Source organism: Meriones unguiculatus, chromosome 14 (genome assembly GCF_030254825.1).
Source record: "Meriones unguiculatus strain TT.TT164.6M chromosome 14, Bangor_MerUng_6.1, whole genome shotgun sequence".
In the NCBI taxonomy this organism is placed as follows: domain Eukaryota; kingdom Metazoa; phylum Chordata; class Mammalia; order Rodentia; family Muridae; genus Meriones; species Meriones unguiculatus.
Window position 1 is genome coordinate 82,957,610 of NC_083361.1, and position 27,334 is coordinate 82,984,943.

The 27,334-nt window shown below is 41.4% G+C and overlaps 1 protein-coding gene across 2 annotated transcripts in view; it reads left to right on the plus strand.

Moving 5' to 3' along the window:
• The window catches only part of Ints4 (integrator complex subunit 4), a 75,453-nt gene that overhangs the window by 23,196 nt on the left and 24,923 nt on the right, over nucleotides 1-27,334 (plus strand). For both annotated transcript variants that reach the window (XM_021634796.2, XM_060367602.1), the window contains exons 5-13: nucleotides 2,929-3,114; nucleotides 3,954-4,004; nucleotides 5,291-5,379; nucleotides 6,193-6,313; nucleotides 13,008-13,079; nucleotides 14,989-15,163; nucleotides 16,888-17,093; nucleotides 21,839-21,981; nucleotides 26,266-26,381. In XM_021634796.2, the coding sequence (XP_021490471.1) occupies nucleotides 2,929-3,114; nucleotides 3,954-4,004; nucleotides 5,291-5,379; nucleotides 6,193-6,313; nucleotides 13,008-13,079; nucleotides 14,989-15,163; nucleotides 16,888-17,093; nucleotides 21,839-21,981; nucleotides 26,266-26,381 (1,159 nt within the window). The remainder of the gene's footprint in view (nucleotides 1-2,928; nucleotides 3,115-3,953; nucleotides 4,005-5,290; nucleotides 5,380-6,192; nucleotides 6,314-13,007; nucleotides 13,080-14,988; nucleotides 15,164-16,887; nucleotides 17,094-21,838; nucleotides 21,982-26,265; nucleotides 26,382-27,334) is intronic.

A 27,334-nucleotide genomic window follows, 5' to 3' on the forward strand; every position in this document is an offset into this window, starting at 1 on the left:
TTATTTCTAAGAATACTTGAAGAAACTCTGTTTCCACATCAGAGAGAGAGGAAGACAGAGTGACAGAGATATGGGACAAAGACGGGTCAAGAAGGAAGGCAAAGGGAAACTAGGGGTGCATTTTCGAATCAGTGATTTCATACATAGAAAAAATCTAGACATTTTGGACTTGAAGGAAATAACTTGTGTTGGCAGTTGTGTGTGTGGTTGGTATATACTGAAACTTGGTGTAACTTTTTACCATCTGTTGTTTTTGATGATAGTAACAGTAGCTAATATTAACACTATGGTTTACTGTGTATAAGGTTATTTTTAATATATTTTATTTCTAAACTTAGCTTTTTTGATAGCCATAAGGAGGACAGATGAGAAGCCTGTAGATCTAAGAGCTAGAACTCAACCAGACTACACAGCCAGTTGTTAGAGCTACAGTCTAAAACTAGCTTTCTTCTTTCATATATCCTATGGACAACTCAAAATTTACTGTTCTCTCCAGTTGTTTCTTTTCTTTTTTTTTCTTTTCAAGACAGGGTTTCTCTATATAATTCTGGACTCATTGTAGACCAGGTTGGCCTCAAACTCACAGAGATCCTTCAGCCTCAGCCTCCCAAGTGCTGGGATTACAGGTGAGCACCGATTACGGGCATCACTGAGCCCAGCTCTTTTCTTTTTTTAAAGACTTTGCAATGTGTCCTTGGCTACCCTGGTTCTCATTTTGTCTAGCCTGGCCTCATTTTTGCAGTCTTCCTGTCTCAGCCTCTGAGTGCTAGGACTAGGAGTACAAGCGTGTACTATCGTACCCAGGTTCTTTGCAGTTTTGACTCTGTATTCCATAATTAATTTTGTAATCTTTTTCCTCTAGTCTTGTTTTTTTTCTGTGTGCTGTAGTATTTTAACATGATTCCTTGACATAGTGTTGTACTTCACAAGTACTTCAGTAAATATCTCTAATGATAAATATATTAAAGAATATTCACAGTACAGCTTTTAGCAGTAACTCCTTAATAATCATAAACATTTTTATTAAAACTGCATTAATTGTACAAATATCTCTGTGGTGTTTTGGTTTTGTTTTACATTAGGGTCCAGAAGACCCACATGCTACCTGTGGGCAAGTCTTACATTTCTTCCCATCTCTAAGACTGTGTTTGCCTTTCTTTAAATGCCATAGAATCACTTGCTTTGTGGGGTAGCTTGTAGTCTGTTTTGATTGCTTCTTTTGCTGTCATGAAAATATTGATAGCATCTTCAGACCAGAGAGATGGCTTATTGAGTAAAAGTGCTTGTCTTGTAAGCCTGGCGACCTGAGTTCAATCCTCAGAACCCACAGTGGAGGGAAAGAACTGACTCTTGAAAGTTGTCCTTTGACTTCTGCATACGTACTGTGACACACACTTAACCAAACTCACATGTGCACGTCATGCATAAACACATAATGGAAATAAATAAAATTAAAGACAAACAACAACAGAAAGGTGGTATTGTCTTTACTTTCTAGTACAAGATACCCCAAATTCTTCTACAGGGTTTGAGTCTGTAGCCTTGCTGGCCTAGAACTTTGTACGTAAACCAGGCTGTCCTCAAATTTACAGAGATCTGCCTGCCTTCCGAGTGCTGGGGTTAAAAGTGTGCCCTTCCATGCTGGGTATATAGTTCTATTTCATTGTCTAGTTCTTAGTCTGTGTAATTTTTGAGAGTTCACTGAGCTGTACACTCAAGAGTTTTTTCATATTTCTCAGTAGCTATTAAAAGGTTCTGAAATTGGGTTTGAAGAGATGACTCAGCAATGAAGAGTGTGTACTACTCTTCCAAAGAACAGGAGCCTGATTCCTCACACCATGTTGGGCAGCTCATAACCACCTGTAACTCCTGCCCCAGGGGATCTGATACCCTCTTCTGGACTCTTTCTGTGCACCCTCACTCTCATGTGCCCAAGTACGTGCACTCGCGTGCAGCTCCCCCCCCCCCCCAATTGTTAAAAAAATTAAAGAAGAGTTTTTAAATTTACATTTTCTTGAATAACTCTATTATGTCCTGGTTAGTCTTTGAATTTTTACTTATTTATTTTATGCATTGGAAGTATTTTTCTGCCTGTTTGTCTCTGTGTCATGTGTATGCCTGGTGCCTGTGGAGGCCAGAAGAGGGTGTTTGCTCCCTGGGACTAGAGTTATGGATGTTTGTGAGCCACCACATGGGTGCTGGAAATTGACTCTGGGTTATCGGGATGGGTCACCGGGAAGAACAGGCAGCGCTGTCGCCATTTCTCCAGCCCCCACAGCTTAACATTTTTATTTGTTTTAAAATTTGATAGTTGAACTGGGTGTGGTGCACGCCTTCAATCCCAGCACCTGGAGGCAGAGGCGGGAGATCTCTGTGAGGCCTGACTGGTCTACATGATGAGTTTCAGATCTGCCAGGTCCTCACAGGGAGACCCTAGCTCCAAAAAAAATGATAGTAAATAAAATATAGAGACAGAATTCAAGTAGCTGTTTTGTACAAAGTAAAGTTCTGCCTGTTGGAAATATAGAGGGAGGTAAACCTCATTTTCTGTGAAGACATAGCTTTGGGTAAAAATGCTTGTCATGAAAGCCTGACAGCCTTAGGTGAGTTCCTGAGGCCTACATAAAGTGGAAAGAGGACCAACTCCAGTTCCAGTCATTCTCTGGTTCCACATGGGCATCATGCCGCCCACTCTTGGCCCTTCCAGCCCTCAGTCACGCACACAAGAAATGAATAAAATCATTTAATGAAAAAACGATGTTTTGGGTGGAAGATAAATCCTTAGGCAGTCTGGTGCTACACAGACCAAGTAGAATGATTGTGAGCAGTAGTCTCTTGGGTCAGTGGAGCACTTTTGTCCCCTGGTTTTTGTTTATTTTTCAAGATATCTTAATCATATTCTTTTGCGCTCTCTCTCTTCTTTTATAGCACCTGACAGATACTTCCCATGGTGTAAGAAATAAGTGCCTGCAATTACTTGGCAATCTAGGCTCTTTGGAGAAAAGTGTCACAAAAGATGCTGAAGGCTTAACTGCCAGAGATGTTCAGAAGATTATCGGGGATCACTTCAGTGACCAAGATCCTCGTGTGAGAACAGCAGCTATAAAGGCCATGGTAAACAGTTAAAAAATGACTGGGTAGTTTCTTTTTGTTCTTCTTTCTTCTCTTCTGAGATAGGGTCTGGCTGTGTAGCCTAACTGACCTTGACTTTGGAGCAATCTTCCTGCTTTAGCCCCATGCCTGGCTCATCTCTAAGGTCATGGCTTGTGCTGCTGTGCATCTATTCTGAAATCTCCCCTCCCCCAGTGCACACCTTATTGGTGGTGGCCTCATAGGACTGAAGACACAGGTTGCTGTATGACAAGTGTGCTTTCCTCTGGGCTCTTTTGGGAGTCTTCATCTCTATCTCTGAAACAAGGAAGATATAATCTGTGTCTGTTCTAATGCCACGCCAGGTCCCTCCTTCAGGTGCACTGGCCCATCAGGAAAGAATGTGACTTGGAATGTTACAATAGGCTTAGGATCGGTGGCCCCTTCAGAAATGTAGTTACGAGGAGAAGTATTTTTAGGGGGAAGTTGTGGTAACTATTTGTTCCTTGGCCTTTTTTTTATTTTCTGGAGCTCAGAACTGAACCCAGGGTATTGTAAATGCTAAGTAAGTGTTTGACCATTGAGCTGTATACCCAGACACCTTCTTTTTTTTTTTTCTTTTTTTTCTTTTTTACCATTATTTCTTATTTCTCTAACACTTTGAAATAGTCCGTGGGTTAGAGTTATTAAATATCTTGAGTATTTACATAGAAAAGTCTTTGACCATGTCTTGTATTTAGGACTGAGTCTGGCTAAAGGTAACAATGTTAGTCTGACCTAATGTTATATATGTGGGATTGTGTGGAGATGTTGGAAATACTGACCTTTTTCATAAAGGCTTGAACTGTGTTTTCATTGTCTAGTTGCAGCTCCATGAAAGAGGATTGAAGTTACACCAGACAATTTATAATCAGGTACCTTAAAATGGTTGTTTTCTGTGGAGGGAGGAGGTTCATGAAGCTGTCATACTACTTCTTAGAATTTGAAATCATGAGGGCTTTCGCTGGCTAACCATGGCCACATTTGTTGGGATGGTTGTGAAGCTCTATCTAACACTTACCCATGTACAGAGACTTGTAAGATTTGGGGAGGTCAGTATGCATGAATGCTAGCTACATGAAGAAAGTGTGGTTAGAGGTAAGGAAAGTGGGCTGCGGTTGTAACTGGGAGAAAGCTTGCCTAGCATGCACAGGGTCCTGGGGTCAGTTCCTAGCACTGAAACGTAGTAATAATTAGGGCAAGTTATAGTCTTGCCGTCTCTTTGGCTGGGCCATACTTGAAGTCAATTCTGCCACCACACATGAGGGTGATCAAGACCACAGATCATTTGAGAAGATGCCACATGAATGTCTTCTTTTTTTTTAAAAGGGGTCATACTGGAGTTATGAAAAGGCTGTTTGACAGCTTAATAAAATGCCTTAGATGGTAGTATTCCTTTCTTCCTTTTTTTTTTTTTTAAGATTTATTCATTTGTTACGTATACAGTATTCTGTCTGCATGTACACCTGCACATCAGAAGAGGGCACCAGAGCTCACTCTATGTGGTCATGAGCCACCATGTGGTTGTCAGGAATTGAACTCAGGATCTCTGGAAGAACAGCCAGTGCTCTTAACCTCTGAGCCATCTCTCCAGCCCTCTTTCTTCCTTTTTTTTTGTTTGTTTTTTGAGACAGGGTTTCTTGCATTGCCTTGGCTGTCCTGGAACTAGGTCTGTAGACCCGTCTGGCCTTGAACTCACAGAGATCCTCTTGCCTCTGGCAGAAGGTTGTATTTGTACTGGAGGATGCAGTCTAACTCCACCCTCATATCAGACTTTCTTGGCTTACTATGAATAGTTTTCTGTCTTGATGGAAATTATAATTAGCCACGTCTCTGGGGTGAATGTGTCAATAGCTTTTGTGGTACTGTGGGCTTCGAGTACCCTGAGCAGCTCTGCTAGGTTTGATGTTGTTCAGCGACAGACATCTGTCACTCTGTGTGGTTCAGCTTTCTACATGGGGTGTGATGTAGCGAAGTGAGACTGCTTCCTGAAAAGCTTACGGATGTCAAATTTTCTTGGTTGGGCAAAAGTTCAAGAAGTTAAAAAGCGCTCTGAAGTATTTTGATTGACATCCTTATCCAGCTGTCCTCTCTTCGCTTTGAAAGTATTTGGGCATCATCTGTGAGCACAGACTGACAGACATGTGATCCTTCTTTGCAGGCCTGTAAATTGCTTTCTGACGACTACGAGCAGGTGCGCAGTGCTGCGGTCCAGCTTATCTGGGTTGTCAGCCAGCTCTACCCCGAGAGGTCAGTAGGTGTAAGTCAGCCTTCTCATTGCTGAGCCATTTCTGTCACCTTCCACCATACAAAAGCCACCTAGAGAAAAAAAAGTGTTTAGATTTTTGGAAGGCAGTGTGAAATAGAGGGGGAGGGTGTGGGCCTTGGCAATCAGACTGCTGTGAACTGTACTTTGGGAAAGATAGTTAACTCTTCTGCAGATAGTTCCTCATCTGCAACTGAGGAAACTGAGCTATATCTCAGAAGTGCCTTTCTATACCTTTTTTTGTTTTTCTTTCTTTTGAGATAGGCAGGTAGAGAATGAGAATTTTAGTGTAGTGTGGTTTAGGCCAAATGCCATATAGCAGGGTAGTAGGAGTGTGTGTTTGTGGGCATGTGTGCCGCTGTGTGCATATGGAGAGCACAGAGCAGTCCAGGAATTTCTTCTCCAGGGGATAAAGCTCAGGATGCCGTGCTTGGGAACAAGCATCTCTACTTTCTGAGTCTTCTTCTGGCTCTCGTTCAAGTATTTTCATAGCACTTAAGTTAGTGATTCACAATGATTCTTTGAGATGGAGGCTTATCAGATTTATTCTGTTTAAGAGAAGAGTATTTCTTATGGGAAAAAGAGGTGGTTGTTCCTTTCCATTAAGCTGTTATCCAGAATTGGAAACCTAGAATTGGGAATCCTATAGGCATCAGCCTCATTTATAGTTATATGGTACACACACACACACACACACACACACACACACACACACGTGCATACATGTCTAGAACTTATTTTTGTCAAATTCATGTTTTGTCATATGTGGTCCCCCCCTTTTTTCTTTTTTTATTTAGTATCGTTCCAATACCTTCTTCTAATGAAGAAATTCGTTTAGTTGATGATGCATTTGGAAAAATTTGCCACATGGTCAGTGATGGCTCCTGGGTGGTTCGTGTCCAAGCGGCAAAGCTTTTGGTAAGTTATACTTTCTTTAGTGGACACACTGCTTGTTAAGCTTTTGCTGAGTTATAGTGAACACAATGCTTGTTAAGTTTTAACAAATGTTTTTACAAACATTTTGGGAAACTGTAGATAGGGTCAGGTGTGTCTTATTTTTAGAAACTCCATAATTTCTCCAATAGCTTGCCCTCCCCCACTTTTTTTTTTACATTTTATGCTTCATTACTGTGTTTATAAATGAGACTAACTTGAATATAAATTGTTAATAAAGGCATGCATCAGTTCAAACTCTAAACCAAAGTAAGCATTAATTCTTGGATTGTAATACTGTCATCTATGCTCTCCTGCATGAAAATTGGGGCGGGGGTGGGGTGTCGGTGAAACAAGCACACAAGTGAAAAGAAAGGTGGTTAAGCCCTTACTACTCAAGTTCAAGAGTAGTGAGAATTCTCTCAGAATCCTACTCAGAATCCTCGACCATGTTGGAGCCAGGGATTGAACTCAGGGCTCCAAGCGTGGTAGCAAATGCCCTTAACCCAGTGAGCCATCTCATTAGCCCATAAATTTTGGTGTTTGTTGTCCATAAACTGTAGACTGTAATACAAAATTAAAACTTTATAAGGATTAAAGATTGCCTATAAAAAGTGTATATGAGTATCTGTGTTTCTATATAAGAAGGAGGCATAACTATATGTATATATGCACATATATACATATAGTTGAAAGTAGAGATGCACATATATATATATGACTAAAGAGCCTAGTTGGCTAGAAATGTTACAAATAGTAGCAACTATAATTACTAATATTTTTAGCAAGATTGGATTATTAATCATTCTTGAGTACAAACATAATTAAATAACTAGGAGCTGTGTAAATTTAAAGTCCCTAAAGCAGGGCTGTGGAGCTGGCTCCGTGAGAAGGCTGACTGAAGCTGAGGAGTGGGTAGGAGTGGCTAGCTAGAGTCCTAGGGGAAGAGGACAAGGAGATAAGTGGTAGTATAGTACTGTGCATGCTAATAGGCCAGACATAAGAACTGCCAGGGGTGAAGGATGTGTAAGGAGAAAGGAGAGAAACCAGATTCCTTCCAAATTTAAAGTGAAATGACAAGATGTTAGATTTGTCTGTGCTGCACAAAAAGTGAGAATTTTCTATCTTCATTATAGCAGGACAAAAATATTTCACATGTATGTTTATTATAAAACTTAAGACTATTTGAAAGAAATTGGGGTATTATAATTATTATAACCTCTCAAAGAGGTTAAAAAGAAGTCCACCAAACTGTGACTTCCAAGTAAGCAGTCTATGCCACCATTAGAATACAGTCACTACTTTGAACTTAGGTCTATCTGGGATGTGTTTTTATGTGGAAGACTCTTCAGAGGATGATGAATTCCTCTTATCCGATAAGGATTAGACTACATTTAAGTCTTTGATCTTAGAAATGGTAACTTTTCAGAATGTTCATTGTGGGCTTCTGTGCTTGTCAGTGTGCCAAGCACTGCTCTTCCTGGGGCAAATGCTGCTGATGTCCTAGTTAGTGGCAGCTTTACATCTGATGCACTGTCCGCCTTTGCTAGTGTTTTGCTGTCTTTCGCTAGACGCCTTAAAGCCAGAAAAAAGAATGAGTACATGTGCCAGAGATGGCTTGGTGGGTAAAAGTGCTTGTCAGGCAAGCGTGGTGACCTAAGTTTGATTCCTGGAACCCATTGTAAAGGTGAAAAGGGAGAACTGTCTTCGAGAGGTGTCCTCTAGCTACCACATGGATGTGCATGCATACATACACTGTACACATACACACAATAATAATAAAAGTTTGAAAGCAGTTTTTGCTCTGGAAGCATGTTTCATAGTGTTAACTGTCTTGTTTCAGAGACAGTTTATAAAGCTCTCCAGTGAAAGGGCTTTCTCAGGATTGAAGTTTAGATTGAATAGTAGAAGTTTTACAGTTGGGAAGTTATACCTGTTATACCATTTTTGTTTGTTTGTTTGTTTGTTTTTTGTTTTTTGTTTTTGTGGAGATAGGGTTTCTCCGTGTAGCTCTTGCTGTCATGGAACTAGTTCTGTAAACCAGGCTGGCCTTGAACACACAGAGATTGCCTGCCTCTGCCTTCTGAATGCTGGTACTAAAGGCATATGACACTTTTCCTGACTGGGAATTCTTTTGAATTTGATGTCTTTTTTGTTTTGTTTTTTGTTTTTCGAGACAGGGTTTCTCTGTTTAGCCTTGGCTGTCCTGGAACTAGCTTTGTAGGCCATGCTGGGTTTGGTTCACAGAGATCCATCTGCCTCTGCCTCCCAACTGCTGAAATTAAAGGCATGTGTCACCACCACCCAGCTTTAATATGGCTTTTATCCATTGACTCATCAGCTTGTATCAGTTCTCTCTCTGACATTACTGAAATCCACTTTTTCTCTTCTTCCTCTCCTGGGCCCATACTAATGTAAGCTTCCCCAGTTATCAGTTGGATCACTATGCTCTTGACATTTGTGAATTTAAAATTGAAAGCTTTGGCTATTCTTAGATGACACTGAGAATGTATTACAGGTGATGTAAAATTTCTTGAGGCCCAACATGATTCATGCCTCTTCTGTGCTACTGTGTTAGGAGAGAGGGCAGCTGAAGGCGCTGAAGGAGGGTACTGGAAACTGGGCAAACTTGAATGTTTCTCATTGGACTGTTTTTTTTTTTTTTTTTTTTTTTTTTGTCAGAGAAATACTTCTTAAATCCAAGTAATGCTGGTGATAAAACTATGGAGAAACTTGTGATGGTACATGCTTGTAATCGCAGCACTGGGGAGTCAGAGGCAGGGGGAATCAACTGCACTTCGAGCCTGGTCTGCTCTTAACTAGTAAGTTCCAGGCCAGACAGGGAAAAGAGGTTGAAGCCCGTGTGAGCATTTCCTTGTTTGTCAACGTAGGCCTCACAGAGGAGTTAGATATATGCCTAGTGAATGTCTAGGGCCTGCTCTTGTAACCTCCTAAGCTGGTGCTTTTGCTGCTATTTGACTGTCTGGTCCATTCACCACACCGCTTGATGAGATACAAATCTACATTCTCCTTTATTTGAAACTAGCTAATCGTAGCTTCGGTTTCTCACATTTAAAATGGCTGTTACTGGGGCTTGAGATGACTCAGTGGGTAACAGCACTTACTGCTGTTTCAGAGGATCTAGATTTGATTTCCAGCATTCCCATGGCAGCTGACAGCTGTCTGCAACTCTGGTTCCAGAGGACACCCTCTTCTGACTGCCACAGGCAAGACACCCATGCTCTAAAGTAAAATAAGAAACAAAAACATTGTTAAGTTAAAGATGTGATAATTTACACCTGTAATCCTAAAACGTGAGAGGATGAAGCTGGATTGCCAGGCAGAGTTAGTTCAAGACCAGCCTGGGCTGTATTAGTGAGTTCCAGGTTATCTTGGGCTGCAGAATGAAACCTCATCTCAAAACAAACAAAGAAAAGAAAGAAAGTTGCATTCTTTATGGGATTAGTGTTAGGGTCCTAAAGTCCAAAACAATCCAGATAGGCACAAGAGTCCACAAGAAACAAGCTTAGTTCTTTATTTGAACTAAGCAGCAAAAGCTGACTGGTCAGGGGTAGCAGCACAGACTGGGGAGTCAACAGCATCCTCAGATGTTAATCTTAGTAACTATTTAAGCAGATAACAAGAATTTCTTGTAATCAAGCCGCCACTGATGGCTCAGGGCTGCGGAGCAGACCCAGGAGCTCAACTGTGACCTTTGACCCCCGATCCCCAGGTAGGGCCAGAATGTCACAGAGCCTTTCAGCTTGGAAACCACAAATATCTGTGTCAAGTTACGGTTACAAGTTTTCACCGGTCAGAATCACCTGTTCTCTCCTGGTTAAGAACAATCATTATGTTTTGGGGAACAAAAGAAGAAGGAGGAAATTGGGTAGCCATCTGGAAAGCTTCCTTAGAGCCTGGAAACTTGAACTTATTTCACCTTATGATCAAAATGGAGTCTGAAAACAAAATAGACAGTATTTAAAGAAGTCTGTTTGATCCCAACAGTAGTAGGAGAGTAAACTTTTAACGTGAAGTAAACGTTTTTGTACACTGTTGATCTCGTTTAATGGTGGGTTTTGTTGTGAAATGTTTGCTTCTTTATTTTCTTTATTTTTTTATTTTTATTTTTTTGATACATAGACTCATTTTGTAGACCTGGTTGGCCTGGACCTTGCATTGTAGACCATGCTGGCCTTGATCTGCCTGCTTCTTTACTCCCTAGTGCTGGGACTAACAGTATGCACTATTATGCCTATTTACTTTAATTTTTTTGTTCTTGTTGTTTAGATTTTTCTTTCCTTTCTTTTCCTTCTCTCCCTCTTCCCTTCCCTCCCTCCCACCCACCTACTTCCTTCCTTCTTCCCCTCCTTCCTTCCCTCCCTCTCTCCCTCCCTCCCTTCCTCCCTCCCTCTTTCCCTTCCTCCTCCTTTCCTTTCTTTCTTTTTAGACAGTGTTTCTCTGTGTAGCCCCAGCTCTCCTGGAACTTGCTCTGTAGACCAGGCTGACCTCAATGCATAGAGATCCACCTGCCCCTGCCTCCCAAGTACTTGGATTAAAGGCATTCACCATCCCCAGATTAAAATGTGTGTGTGTGTGTGAGTGTTTTGCCTGCATGTATGTATGTGTACCATGTGTGTGTAGTGCCAGAAGAGGACATCAGATTTCCTAAACCTGGAGTTACAAATGACCGTGAGAAACCATGTTGGTTTTGGAACCAAACCCTGGTGCTCTGCAAGAGTGAGTAGCAGGTGCTCTCAGCTACTGAGCCCAATCTCCCGTTCCTCTCTGTGGCCCCTGCCTTAAATTAAATGCTCTGTAGAGATTATCTAATATTTTTTCATTAGGGAGACTCTTTACTCCTGGTTAATAAGACTTTTTAGAATATGATCCTAGTCTTTCATAACCCACTTTGGCTCTTTGACCTGTGTTCTATTCATAAGCCACTTAGTTCTTTCACATGGCATGTTCTCTTACTTTATATGTTTGCACTATGATTTCCCAGTGCCCAATCATAGACATCCCTACCCTGTACCTCATGCTTCTTATTCTCTTAGTTTCTGTAGCAACTTTTATAAATATATATTATACTATTTCACACCACAATGAAGGTAAGTCCTGTTAATTCTTCTCATTAGCTTTTGAGATCACTGACAGAAAACTGATGTCTTTTTATTTTGTATTCCTGTTCCTGATAACTGTAAGCATATAATAGAATGGTTGTTACATAAATACTTGTTTTATTACATGAGTGGATAAATAAATGGATGGAAAGAATAAAATAGAATAGAATAAAAAAGAATGGAACTCAGGCCTATTGGAAGATAGAAACACAAAGGGAGTTCAAGACCAACCTCAGCTGGATCGTGAGTTCTATCCTAGGCTATATGAGACCTTGGCCTGCCACCCTCAAAAAAAGGAAGGAATGATGGGAAAAGATGTTAAGGAAAGGTGCCTAAAAGAAAGGGTTTCTCCAGCCTATCTTCATATTCCAGCTCTGGAATTATGACTATATTATTTCATATTTTTGTGCTTCCCCCATGCATAAATTAGGACTAATGACAATATTTACTTATAGCATTCTACTGAGGGTTAAATGGGTTGATATATATATATATAAAGCTCTCAAGAACAGTATATAGAACAGATTAATTTCTGCCATAGTTAGAGATAGCTTCCACTGTTGTTGGTATTTTTTTTTTTGTTGGTATTAACAGTATATTCTTGATGATTTAGAACCTACAGTCATCTTAGCTATCAAGAATATTGAAGAGAATCCTTAAAAGTGATGGTAAAGATTCGGAAGTAGAGTTGTCACAGCTGATGACTCTGGCTAGGGGTTGGGAAAATGCTTGTTATCTCTAAGGGGCTCACCACTAGAAGTTTGACCATGCTCCAGTGAGTAAATGGGCAGCACACCAAGGGTGGAAAGGTGGACTTCAGAGGAATGGGAAGTGAGTGTGATTGCGGTGCACTGTATAATTAGCATTCTAAATAATTAATAAAAGTACTTTGGTGGAGGAAAAAAAGAGAGAGGACATACACACCTCAAAATAACTTCAAGCACTCCCTGAAAGGACAGCATTCACTGTGCTTCAGGTTACCCATACTACTTAGAAGAGGCTTTGACAAACTGAGCTGCCAAGATAGGATGGCCTATAGATATGCCTGCATGTGTGCGGTGTGTTCAAGGTGTATAGTTTCCTTCCTTCCTTCCTTCCTTCCTCCCTCCCTCCCTCCCCCCTCCCTCCCTCCCTCCCTCCCTCCCTCCCTCCCTCCCTCCCTCCTTCCTTCCTTCCTTCCTTCCTTCCTTCCTTCCTTCCTTCCTTGACAGGGTTGCTCTTTATTGCCCTTGACTGTCCTGGACTTACTTTGTAGACTAGGCTGGCCTCAAACTCTCAAAGATCCACCTACCCCTGCCTCCCGAGTGCTGGGATTAGGGTATATAATTTTCATAAGCTATAGACCATGCTGGTTTGGAGTTACATAATGGGAATTGTCTCTGAGTACCTTTGGCTCTGGGAAGCAACCCCTTTTGTAAATAGTCCCAGTAAAGTTCATTGGTTCAATAACAACAACAAAAGAATAATGTTACCTTTGTGCATTTAACTTTGAGTGTTAAGGTGATGTTTGAACCATAAGAGTTGTTTAATATACTCTGGATTCCCTCTCTTTGCAGGGCTCTATGGAGCAAGTCAGTTCTCATTTCTTGGAGCAGACTCTTGACAAGAAGCTGATGTCAGATCTAAGGGTAACCTGAACTCTTTGTTTAAACTGGGTTTCTATAATTAACATCAGTGTAGCCATATGGTAAGCTGTATTGATTTAATTTAGCAGTCCATACATTTGGTACATTAATATAGGTTACTAGATTACATTTTAATTAAAAATCATAGTAACTTGAACCAAATTACAAGCTACATCATCAACTTCATTCTGTAATAAAATACTTGGCAAAGATTGTGTTAAGCAAGAGGTAGGAGTTACTTTTACTTCTTTGAGACTATAGAGGCCTGGTCTTATTTCTGTGATGCGTGACAGGATGGAAGAGTGAGTGAATAAGTGACTCCTTTCTCTGGACAATAACCAAATGCCTCTTTGCTATGCCTTAGGCATTGACTTATGGTTCTTTAACATGGTTGACAAGATGAAATATAACCTACAGTAATGTGTCAGTAGCTTAATTTTTAAATATATGTTCATAACAGTTATGGAGTTCTTTTTTGTAAATATAGAGGAAAATGACTTATTTATATATAGTCCCAGTGGCTTTGACAATTTTCATATCTTCTCTAGCTTTTTAAATGTGTGTTTTAACACAGTAGTGTCATATATAAATAATTTTGTAGCCTACTTTTTAAATTTTATTTTTATTTTATGTACATTGGGTTTTTGCCTGCATGTTTGTCTGTATGAGGATGTCGGATTCCCTGGAACAGGAGTTACAGACAGTTGTGAGCTGTCATGTGGGAGCTGGGAATTGAACCCAAATCCTTTGTCAGACCAGCCTTTGCTCTTAACTGCTGAGCCATCTCTTCAGCCCCAGTGTAGCCCACTTTTTACATTCACCACTGTATCACATACTTTTTTTTTTTATTGGCAAGCTAATACTTAGTGTCTTTAGCAATTGCATACTTTGATAGGTGAAAGTGCCATCATCCTTTAGCCTTTTCATCATGTTAGGCTCATAGAGTCTTAGGAATTTTCACCACTGTAAATCCGTTAAAGGATAGTATCTTTGTGCCCGTAGTGACCCTTTCTTGAATTATTCCATAAGACAAATCATTCAGAATGGTTCTGGAGTTTCTGTAGACATGTCCTAAACAGTGCTAAATAGCTTTTCTTGATTTGAGCTGGTATTTAAGTATGTTTTGGGTACGCTAGCTGGAAGTGTAAGGAAGAAAGTGTGGTACACGAGATGAACAATTTGAGGGTTTCCAGGACACACTGCAGGGTGCATGCTCTGTTAGGAAATGTGACCCACATCCTCATAGACTCTGATACTTTGAGTCATTGGTGCTTTTGAAATGTCCATCCATAAGTTATGGCTGGTGTCTCAGATGCTGAAGAATTACCGTGTGAGGCAGAGTGGCAGCTACTTTCCATGAGTCCATACCTGTCAAGCGTACTGGGTATTTACTTTTGCTCAGCAGTGTGCTCCCCCGGGTGAGCTACCAGGTTATTTGAGTACAGTTTTGCTCAACTAGGGTGAATTGTTGCTTTAGCGCCCCCCCCCCCCGTCTCTGACCTCAAACTCAGAGAACCACTTGCCTCTGCCTCCCAAGAGCGGTGATTATAGGCGTGCACCACCACTGCCCGGCGAGACAAGAGTTTTCTAATGAGACTGAAAAACTTCATTTTTAGAGTGGGTATATTTTCTACTGAGACAGTATTTTAAGAAGCACTACTCCTGTTTGTCTCTCGTTCTTCTTCTCCTATGTGTATGGCAAGCATAGCCACTTGTCCCATCAACACTTTATCTAGGTTACTGGACCCTATTATAGACTTGTGAACCTTTTGTCTCATTTAAGTTGGACTTGCATTTCTCTGCTCTAAACTGTGGAATCATCTCGAAGAACAGTTTTGTTGCCTACTTGCTCTTGGTTTTAGGTGCATTTCAGTGTTCTCCTGCAAGTAGTAACTGCTGTCATCTTCTACAGAGGAAACGCACTGCGCATGAGCGTGCCAAGGAACTTTACAGTTCAGGGGAGTTTTCCAGCGGCAGGAAGTGGGGAGATGATGCTCCCAAGGAAGAAATAGACACAGGGGCCGTGAACTTGATAGAGTCAGGAGCTTGTGGAGCCTTTGTCCATGGGCTGGAAGATGAGATGTACGGTGAGTCATCTTTGCAGTGTCAGTGGTACCCATATACTTTGCTTTGTGTCAGATATTGAAGGCAATATAAAATGCATCATCTGGCCCTGCCAGCAGTAAAAGTGCTGAGACCTGAGCATGACCTCCAGAACCCACCTGAAAGGTGGGAGAGCTGACTCTGTCATTGTCCTTTCACCTCCACAGGTGTGCCATGGCCCTCACTGTATCTCTTGAACACACATACACAAAATGTATAAAGTGTATCTTTTCCTTTAGCCTTGGAGTCACTGTATAAATTACCTACTCTGAAGGAGAGGCTATGGTCCAAGAATTATGATGCTGTGGTTAAATTCAATTTTCAGTATTTTTATACAGTGGAGATGATAATAGTGTCTTTCTGCACTGTAAAAATTAAATGAGATTCTGTACATATAAAGCACTTCCCACAATACGTGATTTATTTGTAGTAAACACTTAGTCATATTAATAATACTAATTTAGTTACCCAGATAGCAAGATTTAAATTCTAGTGTTTGTGACCAGAGAGTCTTTCTTCTGTCTTTCTTTGGCCCTTGTGAAAATTTTTGATCGATCTATCCATCCATCCATCTAATGGAGTCTTAATTATAATAGGCCTGGCTGGCCTGGGGCTTGATAAATGGACCAGGCCAGTCTTAAACTCACAGAGATCTCCCTGCCTCCTCAGTGCTGGGATTGAAGGTGTGTATCACCACATTATTCCTTGAAAGGTTTTTCTGGCTCCACATCTTTCTTATGACCCAGGGGTTTTCTACAGTGTTCCCCTGCACCCCTCCCCACTCTGTTTTGCTTTCAGAAGTATTTTTCCATTTCCCTTCTCTCTCCCCTGAACTCACTTCCCCCTTCCCCTCTCATCTTTCCTTCCTCCTTTCCCTTTTCTTTTCCCTTCAGTTTTGTTGTTTCCAGTCTTAGAAAAGATCAGTTAGGGAGCTGAGGCTGTAGCTCAGTTGGCAGATTACTTCCTCGCAGGCATGAGGTGGTGAAGAGATCACTGCTCAGTGAGCTCTGAGGCCTGTCTTTGTATGAGCAGTGTGTCCCTTGGTCACACACATTGTGATGCTAGCCTGGGATTGTGGGTGTGGGTGCTAGCGTTTTCTCTTTCCATATTGACTTTGAGGCAAGGAAATTCATTTTGTCAAATCTTTGTTCTAAGATGATAATAGATACTTAGCTTATTTCAGCCTTAATATTGGTAAGTTATTTAACATCTGACATTCAAGTAGTTGGAACACCATTTTCAAGAAACTCAGTAATTTTGGGCAGCTCTGTTACATGATCACATGCGTATGGATAAAATGTGGTCCTTAGTCCTTAGAACACAAAGCCCATGTTAAATATCAGTCTGATGGTGACAGGGAGGAGGTGCTCCTGGGAGAATTTGTAGACTGAGAGAAGAGTAGAATATAAAAATGCCCTGAGTGAGAAGGAATCCATGTTTGGTTTTGTTTTTTTCCAAAAGATGTATTTATTTTTATTTTATGTGCTTGGTATTTTGCCTACCTGTCTGTCTGTGTGAGGGTTTTAGAGTCCCTGGAGTTGGAATTATAGAAGGTTGTAAGCTGCCGTGTGGGTGGTGGGAATTAAACCTTGATATTTTGGAGGAATAATCAGGTTCTTAACCACTGAGCCATCTATCCAGCCCAGGATCCATGTTTTTTTATGGCTCCTAAATTGTGTTTAGTTTAATTTGTTTTTTCACTTTCTAGAGGTACGCATTGCTGCTGTGGAGGCTCTCTGTATGCTGGCCCAGTCTTCGCCCTCTTTTGCTGAAAAGTGCCTTGATTTCCTAGTTGACATGTTTAACGATGAAATTGAAGAAGTGCGTCTACAGTCCATACATGCCATGAGAAAAATCTCCAACAACATCACCCTCCGAGAAGATCAGCTTGATACTGTCCTGGCTGTGTTAGAGGTGAGTTCCTATTGCTCATTCATTTCTTCATCAGATACCTATGAGGCATCGTCCTTTAAAACCAGGTGTTGTGTGAGACACTGGTCATACACCAGGCAGCACAGCTCCGCTTTCCTAACCATATTCCTCCTCATAGTAGAGCTGGATTTTAGCAGGAAATTTAAATAAGCTTACTATTGCTATGACCAAGGAAGGGAATAAAAAGAATGTCTAACTTGAGCTGGCTGAGTCAAGTAGACAAAAAAAAAAAAAAAATGCTATGAGGACACTTTGAGGAAGAGGGAGAGGACGTAGGAGGCATTTCTTTTTAAGGAGTACCATTGACTACATAGAAAGAAAACAATGTGAGTAGTTTCTAAAGATCCAGAGGTTAGAAAGTATGAGACCCCCAGGGATTCAAAGGCGTTCACTGCAGTGGTAGCATGCAGCTGAAAACCTGGGAGAGAGCAGGGGACACATGATGAAGAATTCTTTTTCCACCTTTGCTTTTATTCCATTCAGCTGCTGCAGCAGGAAAGGGTCTTAGGTTTCAAGTCTTTCTACCCTGTAGTTTATAGAGAAAAAGTCATTTGTCTGAGGTCACATAGTCAGTTAAGTGGTTGCTTAGCTGACAAAGACTCCCTTCCCAGGTTGCAGAACTCATGTTGTTGGGCTGTTTTTCTGAAGTGTCTGGATCTTATTTGCCAGTACCGACGCTGGCTTCTGTTACTAAATGGGGTGTTGGCTTCAGCCCCTCACCTACACCCATGAAATGAAGATGGAATTTGATACCTCACTATTAGCATAATTACTTCAGACTACTGCTGCATTCCTTTTTTAATATAAGATAGGCAGTTTTCTTTTTTAATAATTTATTTATTTTTATTTCATGTGCATTGGTGTTTTGCCTGCATGTATGTCTTTGTGAGGGTATTGGATCCACAAGAAATGGAGTTACAGGTAGCTGTGAGCTGTTAGGTGGGTTCTGGAAATTGAACCCAGTCCTCTTCCAGAGCAGCATATGCTTTTAACCTCTGAGCCAATTCTCCAGCCCCTCCTGCTGCATTCTCTATAAACAGTGCTTTTTCAAAGGTCCCTATCATTCTTCAAATTCATGGTGCTTCTTTTAAATTTTTTTCTGAATTCCTACCTTTATTTATGTTGTCTCTGCGTATTGTTTGTCATGGGTGGTTGCTATTCTTTTTAGTTTCTTGTTTTGTTTGTTTTGAGACAGTGCCTAGCTGTATCCTAGTCTGTCTGTGAACCTAAGGCCATCCTCCCTCCTCAGTCACCGCAGTGATGGGATTGCAGACATGAGCCACCTTGCCTGGCTTTTCAGTGTTCTGTGTCATGGTTCCTTGTAGAAGGAACTTTTATTCAGCTGGTTCAGTTATTGTCTCGGAGGATACTCGCTCTGTTGCTAACCTAGGCCTAGTTAGTCCTGGAAGCTTCTAGCCCCTGTACAATCTAACGTAAGCCTAGCATGTTTTCAGCCTCTGAGACTTACTTCTTGATGAGCTCACCCTTTGTTGTTCTTTCTGGTCTCTGGGCCGGCTGGTTCAACTGAGCTGTTCTGGCTCAAACTTCTCTCCCAGCTGACTTAATCAATCTGGCTTTTCTTTCTTCCTCTGAATTGCTCTGCTTGGACTCAAATTAACTCCAGCGATCTTTTCTAATCTCCTGGCTCCTTCCCCTTCTCTGGCTCAGTTGATCTTCACCTGAGTTCTCTCTTTGCAACCTGTCTTTCTATTCCTGCCTCCTTCTCTCTCTGCATTGCTCCTTAGGTAGCTTCCCTTTCCTCTCCTCATGAGAGCTGGGTGTATCCTATTCTGCCAAATCTTCTCTGATTCGTCACTTTCTTTTTCTGCCACTCAATTAGAGATCACTTACAAACATGGGTGGTTCCTTCTACAAACTAACTTTACCTTCATTGTTTGGGATTAAAGGCATGTACCACCTCTCCTGGACCTAAGCTTTTCTTTATCTGGTACTTGTTCTATACCAGGCTGGCCTTGAACTCAGATCTGCTTGTCCCTGCTCCTGGGATTAAAGGCATGTTTGTATTCCAGCCAGATCACAGACCTTGATTGAAGGTCTTTGAATATGATCCCTTGACATAGCAGCCATGTTCTGAATTAAAATTCCTCTACAACTCCTTACCTTGAATTCAATACTATAATAATTTCTGTGACTTCATGCCTTTCCTGACCTCTTTGCCTTCGCTGTAGTTTTCCCCTCTGCTCATAAAACTGCCACTGTTCACTCGTGGGCTTCTGTTTATCTATAGGGTATAAGCTGTTGAACTCAGATTTTCCAATAGTTTAGACATATAAACTATTCTTCCACTCTGCTGATCACAGCTCCCTTACATTTACTGTGTTACTGTACTTCTTTGCTTTGAGCCTTAGCTAGCTGATCCTTCCAGCTAGAATTTTGGTTTGGGGCTATGCTGAGATACTGCCCTACCCAGAGAAATGTGTTTATTCATCAAGTACTGTCAATTACTGTCATGTCAAAAACACATACCCATTCCCATTGAGCATAATTATAGTCAAAAGAGACTATAGACAGTTTCAGATGGTGACAGATCTTATGCAGAAGATAAAATGTCTAGACATGTGGGAGATTTTATGATACATCATCCAGTTAGTCAAGCTTCTTAGGCAATGATACTTAAAGGACAGAGCAGCCATACCTGTGAAGACAGGCAAAGAACTGCTCCTGGAAAGGCTAAGGTACAACAGAGTAAGAATTTCAGTTCGAGTGGAACTTAGTGGGAGAGTAGAGGTCTCAGAAGTAGATAGTCAGTGGACTATCTGTAGGTAGCCACTGTGCCTTATTCTGAGCATTATGGAAAATCGTTGAAGGATTTTGGGAAGAGAAGTTGATATACAGACTCGCCTCTCTTTCAGCATTTCTCATTCTTGAAACTTTTTTGAAATTTATATCAGATACATTGTTACATTCTGATATTTTCATTTTAAATACCAGTCCCACGTGTCTCTTATTTATTTTTCTTCTTTTGTCATGTCAGCAGGTTTGTCTGTTTTTTCTCCCTGATGAGATTATTAACTCTGTAAGTAGAGTCCCTAGGTGATACCTTTTATTACGATCTTTTCAAGCTCAGTCTAGTGACTTAGTCATAGTGACATAGCTAATATTTCCTGAAACAAATCTGCACAAGTTAACCACATAACTGCCGATTATATAGTACTTAAGAAACACGTAAATTAAAATTGTTTTCGTACTAGTTTGAACATTGTTTCTCCAGGATGTCAGTATGGCTTCCTGATGTCAGCAATGGAGATTTGTCAGTATGGCTTCCTGCTATCAGCAATGGAGATTTGCTCATATGGGAAGCGTTATCCTATGGTTGAGTTGACAGTGTTTAGAGTTGACAGTGTTTAGAGTCAGACAGATCTAAATCAGCTTGCTTTCGTTGTTCCTTTTACCTGTTGTCTTTGGTATATCTGTCTGTTGTGTGCCAGGCACTGTTGTAGAGGAGGTTATAACAGTGAGTGAAAGCCATGATCCTGTTCTCATGTACCTTATAATTTATTGGGAGTCAGAAATAATGACACGAAGGCAATAATAATAAAATGAAATAAGCCCCCAGCATGAGTGAGATACTGTAAGAGTATATCAGGGTAATTTGGTTCTTTGTAGTTAGGGAGTACAGCAGTCAGGAAAAGGATCTAAAGTTGAACTCAAAGAAGAAGGAACTAGGATCTAGTTTGGTAAGACTTGTTCACAGTGTTAGTTGAAATATTCCAGGCAAAAGAGTAGCAGATGTAGATTGGTTGTGAGTGGAAATGTGCCACATTTGAAAGACCAAAGAGGGCTGTGTGCCAGGAAGAAAATTTACTAATGTGTGCTGGAGGGGAGTAGGGCTGGTTCGTGCAGTCTTGCAGAGTTGATTTTCTCTAGCCATGCAGACTTTTATGCTGTTTTTAAACATTCTACTGTAAGGCATTTATGGTTTTGTTCTTTTGATTATAAAATACTCAACTCATCTTGGTGGTCTTTTTTTTAACGTGTTCCTTTTCCTTTTGTGTATATGTGGTTCTTGTTATGTATCTAAGCTGCCTTCAAAGTTGTAATTCGTTTACCTCTGCTTTCCAAGTGCTGGGACAACAAGTGTATAAAACCATATCCAACATAACATGCTTTTTTTTTTTTTTTCATAGTTATGGGAGGCTCTTATAACTTTGACATTTAGGTAAAAGTTTCAGACAGGGAGAAAAAGGAAGGTTAAAGAGCAAAAAGAGCTACACATCGTGGAGCAGGGCTGTAATCCCAGTACTTGGGAAGCAGAGGCAGGAGGACCAGTTCAGGGCATCTTTAGATCTTCAACTACATAGTTCAAATTGAACCTGGGCTGTGGAACCTTGCTTAAAAACAAGAAACAGAAAGAAGCCAGGTGAGTTGGTGCTTGCCTTTAATTCAAGGCTGGCCTGGTCTACATGACAAACTTTAGGGTAACCAGGGCTACATAGTGAATGAAACTCTGTCTGAAAAGACATTTATTAACAAAATAAATAAAAATAGGAAAAAGGAAAGAGAGAATAGGAGGAGGCAAGACCCCCTCCTTACATCAATAAAATGAGGCCTTGCCCAGGAATTTTAGCTAGCAGATCTCTAAATATTTTTTCCTATGCCCACCCTAAATGGAAAGGTAGTTGAGGAGAGGAAGATGCTATAAGGAACCTGAGATTTTCAGCAGTCTCTGTTGTTAATTACCTTTCTTTTTTTCTCTTCTGAAAAAGGATTCATCCAGGGATATTAGAGAGGCCCTCCATGAACTCTTATGCTGTACTAATGTTTCAACGAAAGAAGGGATTCATCTTGCACTGGTGGAGCTTCTAAAAAACTTAACCAAGTACCCTACTGACAGGGACTCCATATGGAAGTAAGGACTCTCGCCTCATCTACTAAGCCCCATCCTACACCCGCTGTACAGCACACATTATTTGGTGGGTCGTCATAGACTAGGACTAGCCCTCAATTTCACCTTTAATTTAGAAACTGGGTTCAACTTTTCCAAACGCTTAAGAATTGGATTTCTAAAATGAGTATCACATATTAGATCAGGTGTCCCAGCCATCCACCTTGAGAACACCACGCACCGTCAAGCTTTAGGCTCAAGAGATGCAAACAGTGTCGTTGTCTCTTTTGCATTCTGTACAGCAGCACAGCAGCCCTGAGCTTAGAGGCCGGGCAGGCACTGATCTGCACGTGGAAGATCTCAATCAGTTTTCACCCAGGTGCCTTCAGCTAAGCTATTAATATTGTTGATGAACCTCTATCTTCAGAACTGCCTCTACACATGTAATAGAAAATACGTGTTTTAGTATTTTACACATTTTAGTGAGCTTATCTGAAGTCATTCCAAAAGGAAAAAAAAAAAAAAAACAAAACTGTTAAAAGAAAAATTATTCTGCTGGGCCTGGAGGCACACTTCCTTAATCACAGCATAGGCAGTTGGGTCTCTGTGCTTGAGGCCACCTGATTTACAGAGCAAGTTTCAGGACAGCCAGGACTACGCAGAGAAGCCATGTCCTTAAGAACCAAAAAAGAAAGAAAAACTCTTGGTAAATATGTGCGGGTTAAATCGGGTGCTGGAGGACACGTGCACATGTCTGTCCTCCTACACCTATGTTGATGTCGGTTTTGAGATAGATGATCGAGATCTTGCACTTTGCCATGCGGTGGGCGAGCATTCTACCACCCAGCCGCATCCCCAGCTCCTTGGCAGGTGCAAGCCAAAAGTGCCCGTGGATTCTTGCTCTAGGTGACACTTTAAAAACTGTGTGTATTTGTTTAGTGTTTATGTGTGTGTGTGTGTGTGCCATGGTGAGTATGTGGAGGCCAAAGGACGGCTTGTGGGAGTTAGTTCTCTTCCACATGTGGGTCCTGGGGTTAGAACTTGGATTGCCAGTCTTGGCAGTAAGTTTCTTAACTCACTGAGCTATTTTACTGGCCATAGTTCACATTTTTGATAACTGTTTTTCTGTTTTGCTTTTTCTCCATGTTTGTGCAATCCATTTCAGGTCAATTCAATATTTATTTCTTATATTGTTGATGGGCTTCAAGGAACACTTGGTGATTTGGGGTGTGGATATATAGTGATGGTTCATAGCTCTGTAAAGACACAAAAAAGGATTATTTCTACTTGATGTGATTGTCAAAACTTGAAGGGACTAGGACGCTAGCCCAGCAAGGAAGAACATTTGCTATTCTTCCATGGGACCTGGCTTTTATTCCCAGCACTCACGTGGTGGCTCAGTCCAGTCCTAGGGTATCTGAGGCTCTCTTGTGGCCTCCAGTGTCACTGCTTGCATGTAGTATATAGCCATACATGTAGGCAAAACACCCATACATGTGAAACAATTAAAATTTTCAAGTAAAATATAAAAATAAAAAGATTTGTGGTTGTTTGATCTTCCTGTAGTGTGTGTATGTGTGTGTCTGTCTGTCTGTGTTTTAGTGCTAAAAAATATTTTGAAGTTACTTATTTTAATCACCACTTAAGCTTTTTCAGTCTCTAGACGCATTAAAAGAGAAGGAACAATCAGAGGTGTGTCCTTAAATTGTTACTATCAATAATTGCAAAAAAATGTAGAAGTGGTTCTTTGGTTTTGGTTTTTTGAGACAGGGTTTCTCTATGTAGCCGTGGCTTACTTGGAAGTTGTTATGTAGACCAGGATATCCTCAAACTCCTGGAGTTACATCTGTTTCTGCTTCCAAGTGGTGGGATTAGAGCCATTCTGTTTGTGTCTCTACTTCATTCCTGATGTTTCCTGAGCACTTGTTACAACGCCATCACTGTGGAGGGTTAAAAATGGATCAGCTCATCTGGTCTACTCTCGGCGAACAAAGGACAGATGGGTAGGAAGTACATGGATCGGAAGGTTGGACAAAATAGTAAATATGTCAATTATAAACATTTAGAATGAAGTTGAGTTTTAGAGAGGCTCTGCTATGTAGATCTTTAGAGGGACCTGGTAAATTCCTTTTCCTACCTGAGTTCTGCATATAAGGGGTGAAAATAAAGCCAGCCACACTGCAGCCTGTAAGTGTTGCCTGGAGGCAGAATAAGTAAGGGGCTCAGAGGTGGAAAATTAATGAATGGCTTTCTTTTCCAGAAAAGGGAAGTTAAGGCTGGGTGGTGGTATACACCTTTATTTCAGCACTTAGGAGGCAGAGGCTAGCCTGGTCTACAGAGCAAGCTCCAGGACAGCAGGGCTATATAGAAAAACCTTGGCTCAAAAAAACAAAGGAAAATATCAGGTTGGGAAACGTACTTCCTGTTCTGTGTTTTTTAAACAATGTTAACTGCAATTTTTTTAGTATTTTAGGTTGTTTTATTTTATGTGTGGGAGGCTTTTGCCTATGTGTGTATATGCATCTTATGTGTCTCTGCTGCCCAAGGAGGTCAGAAGAGGGTGTCAGATGGAGTGACAGATGGTTGTGAGCCGTATTGTGGGTGCTGGTAATCAAAGCCAGGTCCTCCGTAAGAACAAATGCTCTTAACCAAGCCTGCTCCCGGTATTTTCTCTCTTCTGCTGAGCTACGTTCTTACTGATCTCGGAGGCCCTATCGGCTGTATACTTTATCTTATCCTAATGATCTTTGCCTCATTGCCAGTTAGTGTGGAAAGTGGCTCATGTGACTTATTACCTTGCCATGCTGGTTACCTTTGCCTCAGCTGACGGGTGCATAAGCTCAGTAGGACAGGCTTTAACACTTAGATTTCTTCTTGTGTGGAGGGAGGCGAGAGGTGTGTGTGTGTGTGTGTGTGTGTGTGTGTGTGTGTGTGTGTGTAAGTCAATTTTGGATAGCTTCCTCAATGTTGCTTTCCACTTTATTTTTAAAAATTGTTTCATGTGTATGAATGTTTTGCCTGCATGTATGTCTGTGTACCACTTGCATGGCTGATGCCCTCGGAGGCCAAAAGAGAGCCTTCAAACCCCTGGAACTAGAATTAGAGATGAGTGTAAAGCAGCGCCGTGTGGGTGCTGGAAGCAAACTCTGAGTCAGGAAGAACAGCCAGTGCTCTTAACCCCTGAGCCACCTCTCCAGCTCCCTTCACTTTGTTTTTTGAGACAGGGTCTCTTACAGAATCCAAAGTGTGTTACCTGGACTGTGTGGCCAACAAGGTCCCAGGGATCGGCCCGTTTCGGTAGGCTAAGTGCAGGGATTGCAGGCCCAAGCTGTCCATCCACAGGCCTCATGCCAAGCTCTGCGCTACCTCTTCATCCCCCCTTTGTAATTCAGGGTGTCCAAGCCAGTAACACATCTAAACCAAAACCTAAACCACAAGTGCTTCGCTTGTGCTGTTTTGTAACGCCTGGGGAAGCCCCTCCCTTTCACTATAATAGCTATTTTTAACTGGGTTCTTTCTAGTAACACTCTTAAGTACCTTGCATTTTTTTTCTCACTTAAATTCTATTTTATAATCAGCCTGCCCAAGACTACAGAGTTTCAGGACATCCCTAGAATATAAGTTGTATCGTTTTGATTACAAGTTAAATCTGGCTCGAATCATTTGAAAAAATCTAACTTTAAAAAAAACAATACATGATAAATTGGTTTCAAGATTGACCAGCTTGTCAGGGTGAGAATTCTGGTTGGTGAGTTCCCTTGACTTTCTCTCTCACAATTGCAAGATGGTTACTTCATAGGATACTGCCTGTAGACCCAAAGGAAGGGATGCCCCTTCACACGTTTCCTGTCATGCGGTTAGCAAGTCATCGCTGAGCAGCTCCCAGCACACTTGCATTAGCTAGAATGAGTTACCTGACTTCTGGCAGACCAGCTGCTGAGCAATGATGTGACTCCCGTGGTGGGCTGAGCCAATAGTGGTGCAGCCCTTGGGCTGGCCACTCTTTCTCTTAGCCCCTTACTGTCTTCCTGGTACTCAGGGAATCAGTTTTCTTGGCAAGGAAGATGGAGGAACTGGCTGTTTGTAAACAACCAGTAATCTCTATTTGAGCTCATTTATTCTCATAATAGCCGTTTCTGGATGAATGAGCTGAGTTTCTGAATAGTAGAATGACTTAGCTGAAGTTGTAGAGTTGTGGAAAGTAGAGCATCATGAGCTTCAGTGTTTGAGCGAGGCTTTCTGATATAGTTCCTGTGCTTGTTGAGGCACGTGTTCATTCACAATGTGGTTTCTGTTGGTCTGTTTCAGGTGCTTGAAGTTTCTGGGAAGCCGGCATCCGACCCTGGTGCTTCCTTTGGTGCCAGAGCTCTTGAGCACTCACCCGTTCTTTGATACAGCTGAACCAGACATGGATGACCCAGCATGTATCCTCTGTGCTTAGCTCAGATGGCCCTGCCGTCTTGGCACAGAGCTGTGCAATCTGCAGTGCTCTGAATTTTACTTAAAATGTTTTCTTTTGCTAATATACTGTGTCGGAGGGACTCTGGTGGCTCCTCTTAGCTTTCACTGTTCTCATAGTAATTCTCCTTTGCTTTTTGTCTTAGGGTTTCACTGCTGTGAAGAGACACCATGACCAAGGCAACTCTTACACACACAGACATTTAATTGGGGCTGGCTCACAGTTTCACAGATTCAGTCCATTATCATCGTGGTGGGAAGCATGGCATCAAGCAAACAGACATGGTGCTGGAGGAGCTGAGAATTCTACATCTTGATCCTAAAGCAGTCAGAGGATAATTGGATCACACTGGGTGGAGCTTGAGTGTGCGTGTGTGCGTGCGTGCGTGTCTGTGAGACCTCAGTGCCCGCCTCCACAGTGGCACAGTGCCTCCAACAAGGCCACACCTACTCCAACAAGGCCACACCTCCTAATAGTACCACTCCTATTCACTATGGGCCAAACATTCAAACACATGAATCTGTGGAGGCCAAACCTATTTAAACTACCACACTGTCTAATAGCAAGAAATATTATTGCCCTTATTTACCACTTCATATACTTCATTTATTCATTATATACTCTGTCATTTTATTACTGATTAGCCACACAAACTTGGGAGAGGAGGGATGAAACTGAATTTTAAGTAACTTAAAAAAAAAAAAATCAGATCTGCAGCCAGATATTGAGGTGTATACTTGTGGGCTGATGCAAAATTTTAAGGCAAGTCTGGCATACATCTAAGATACATTGTGAAATTGTTGTCTGTTTGTTTTGTTTTTAAGATTGGGGGTAGGAGAAAGAGGCTGGGAATGTGGCTTACTGGTAGAAGGCTTGGATGGGCTTGGATAATAAATACGGATAAGGCTCTCTTCCGCC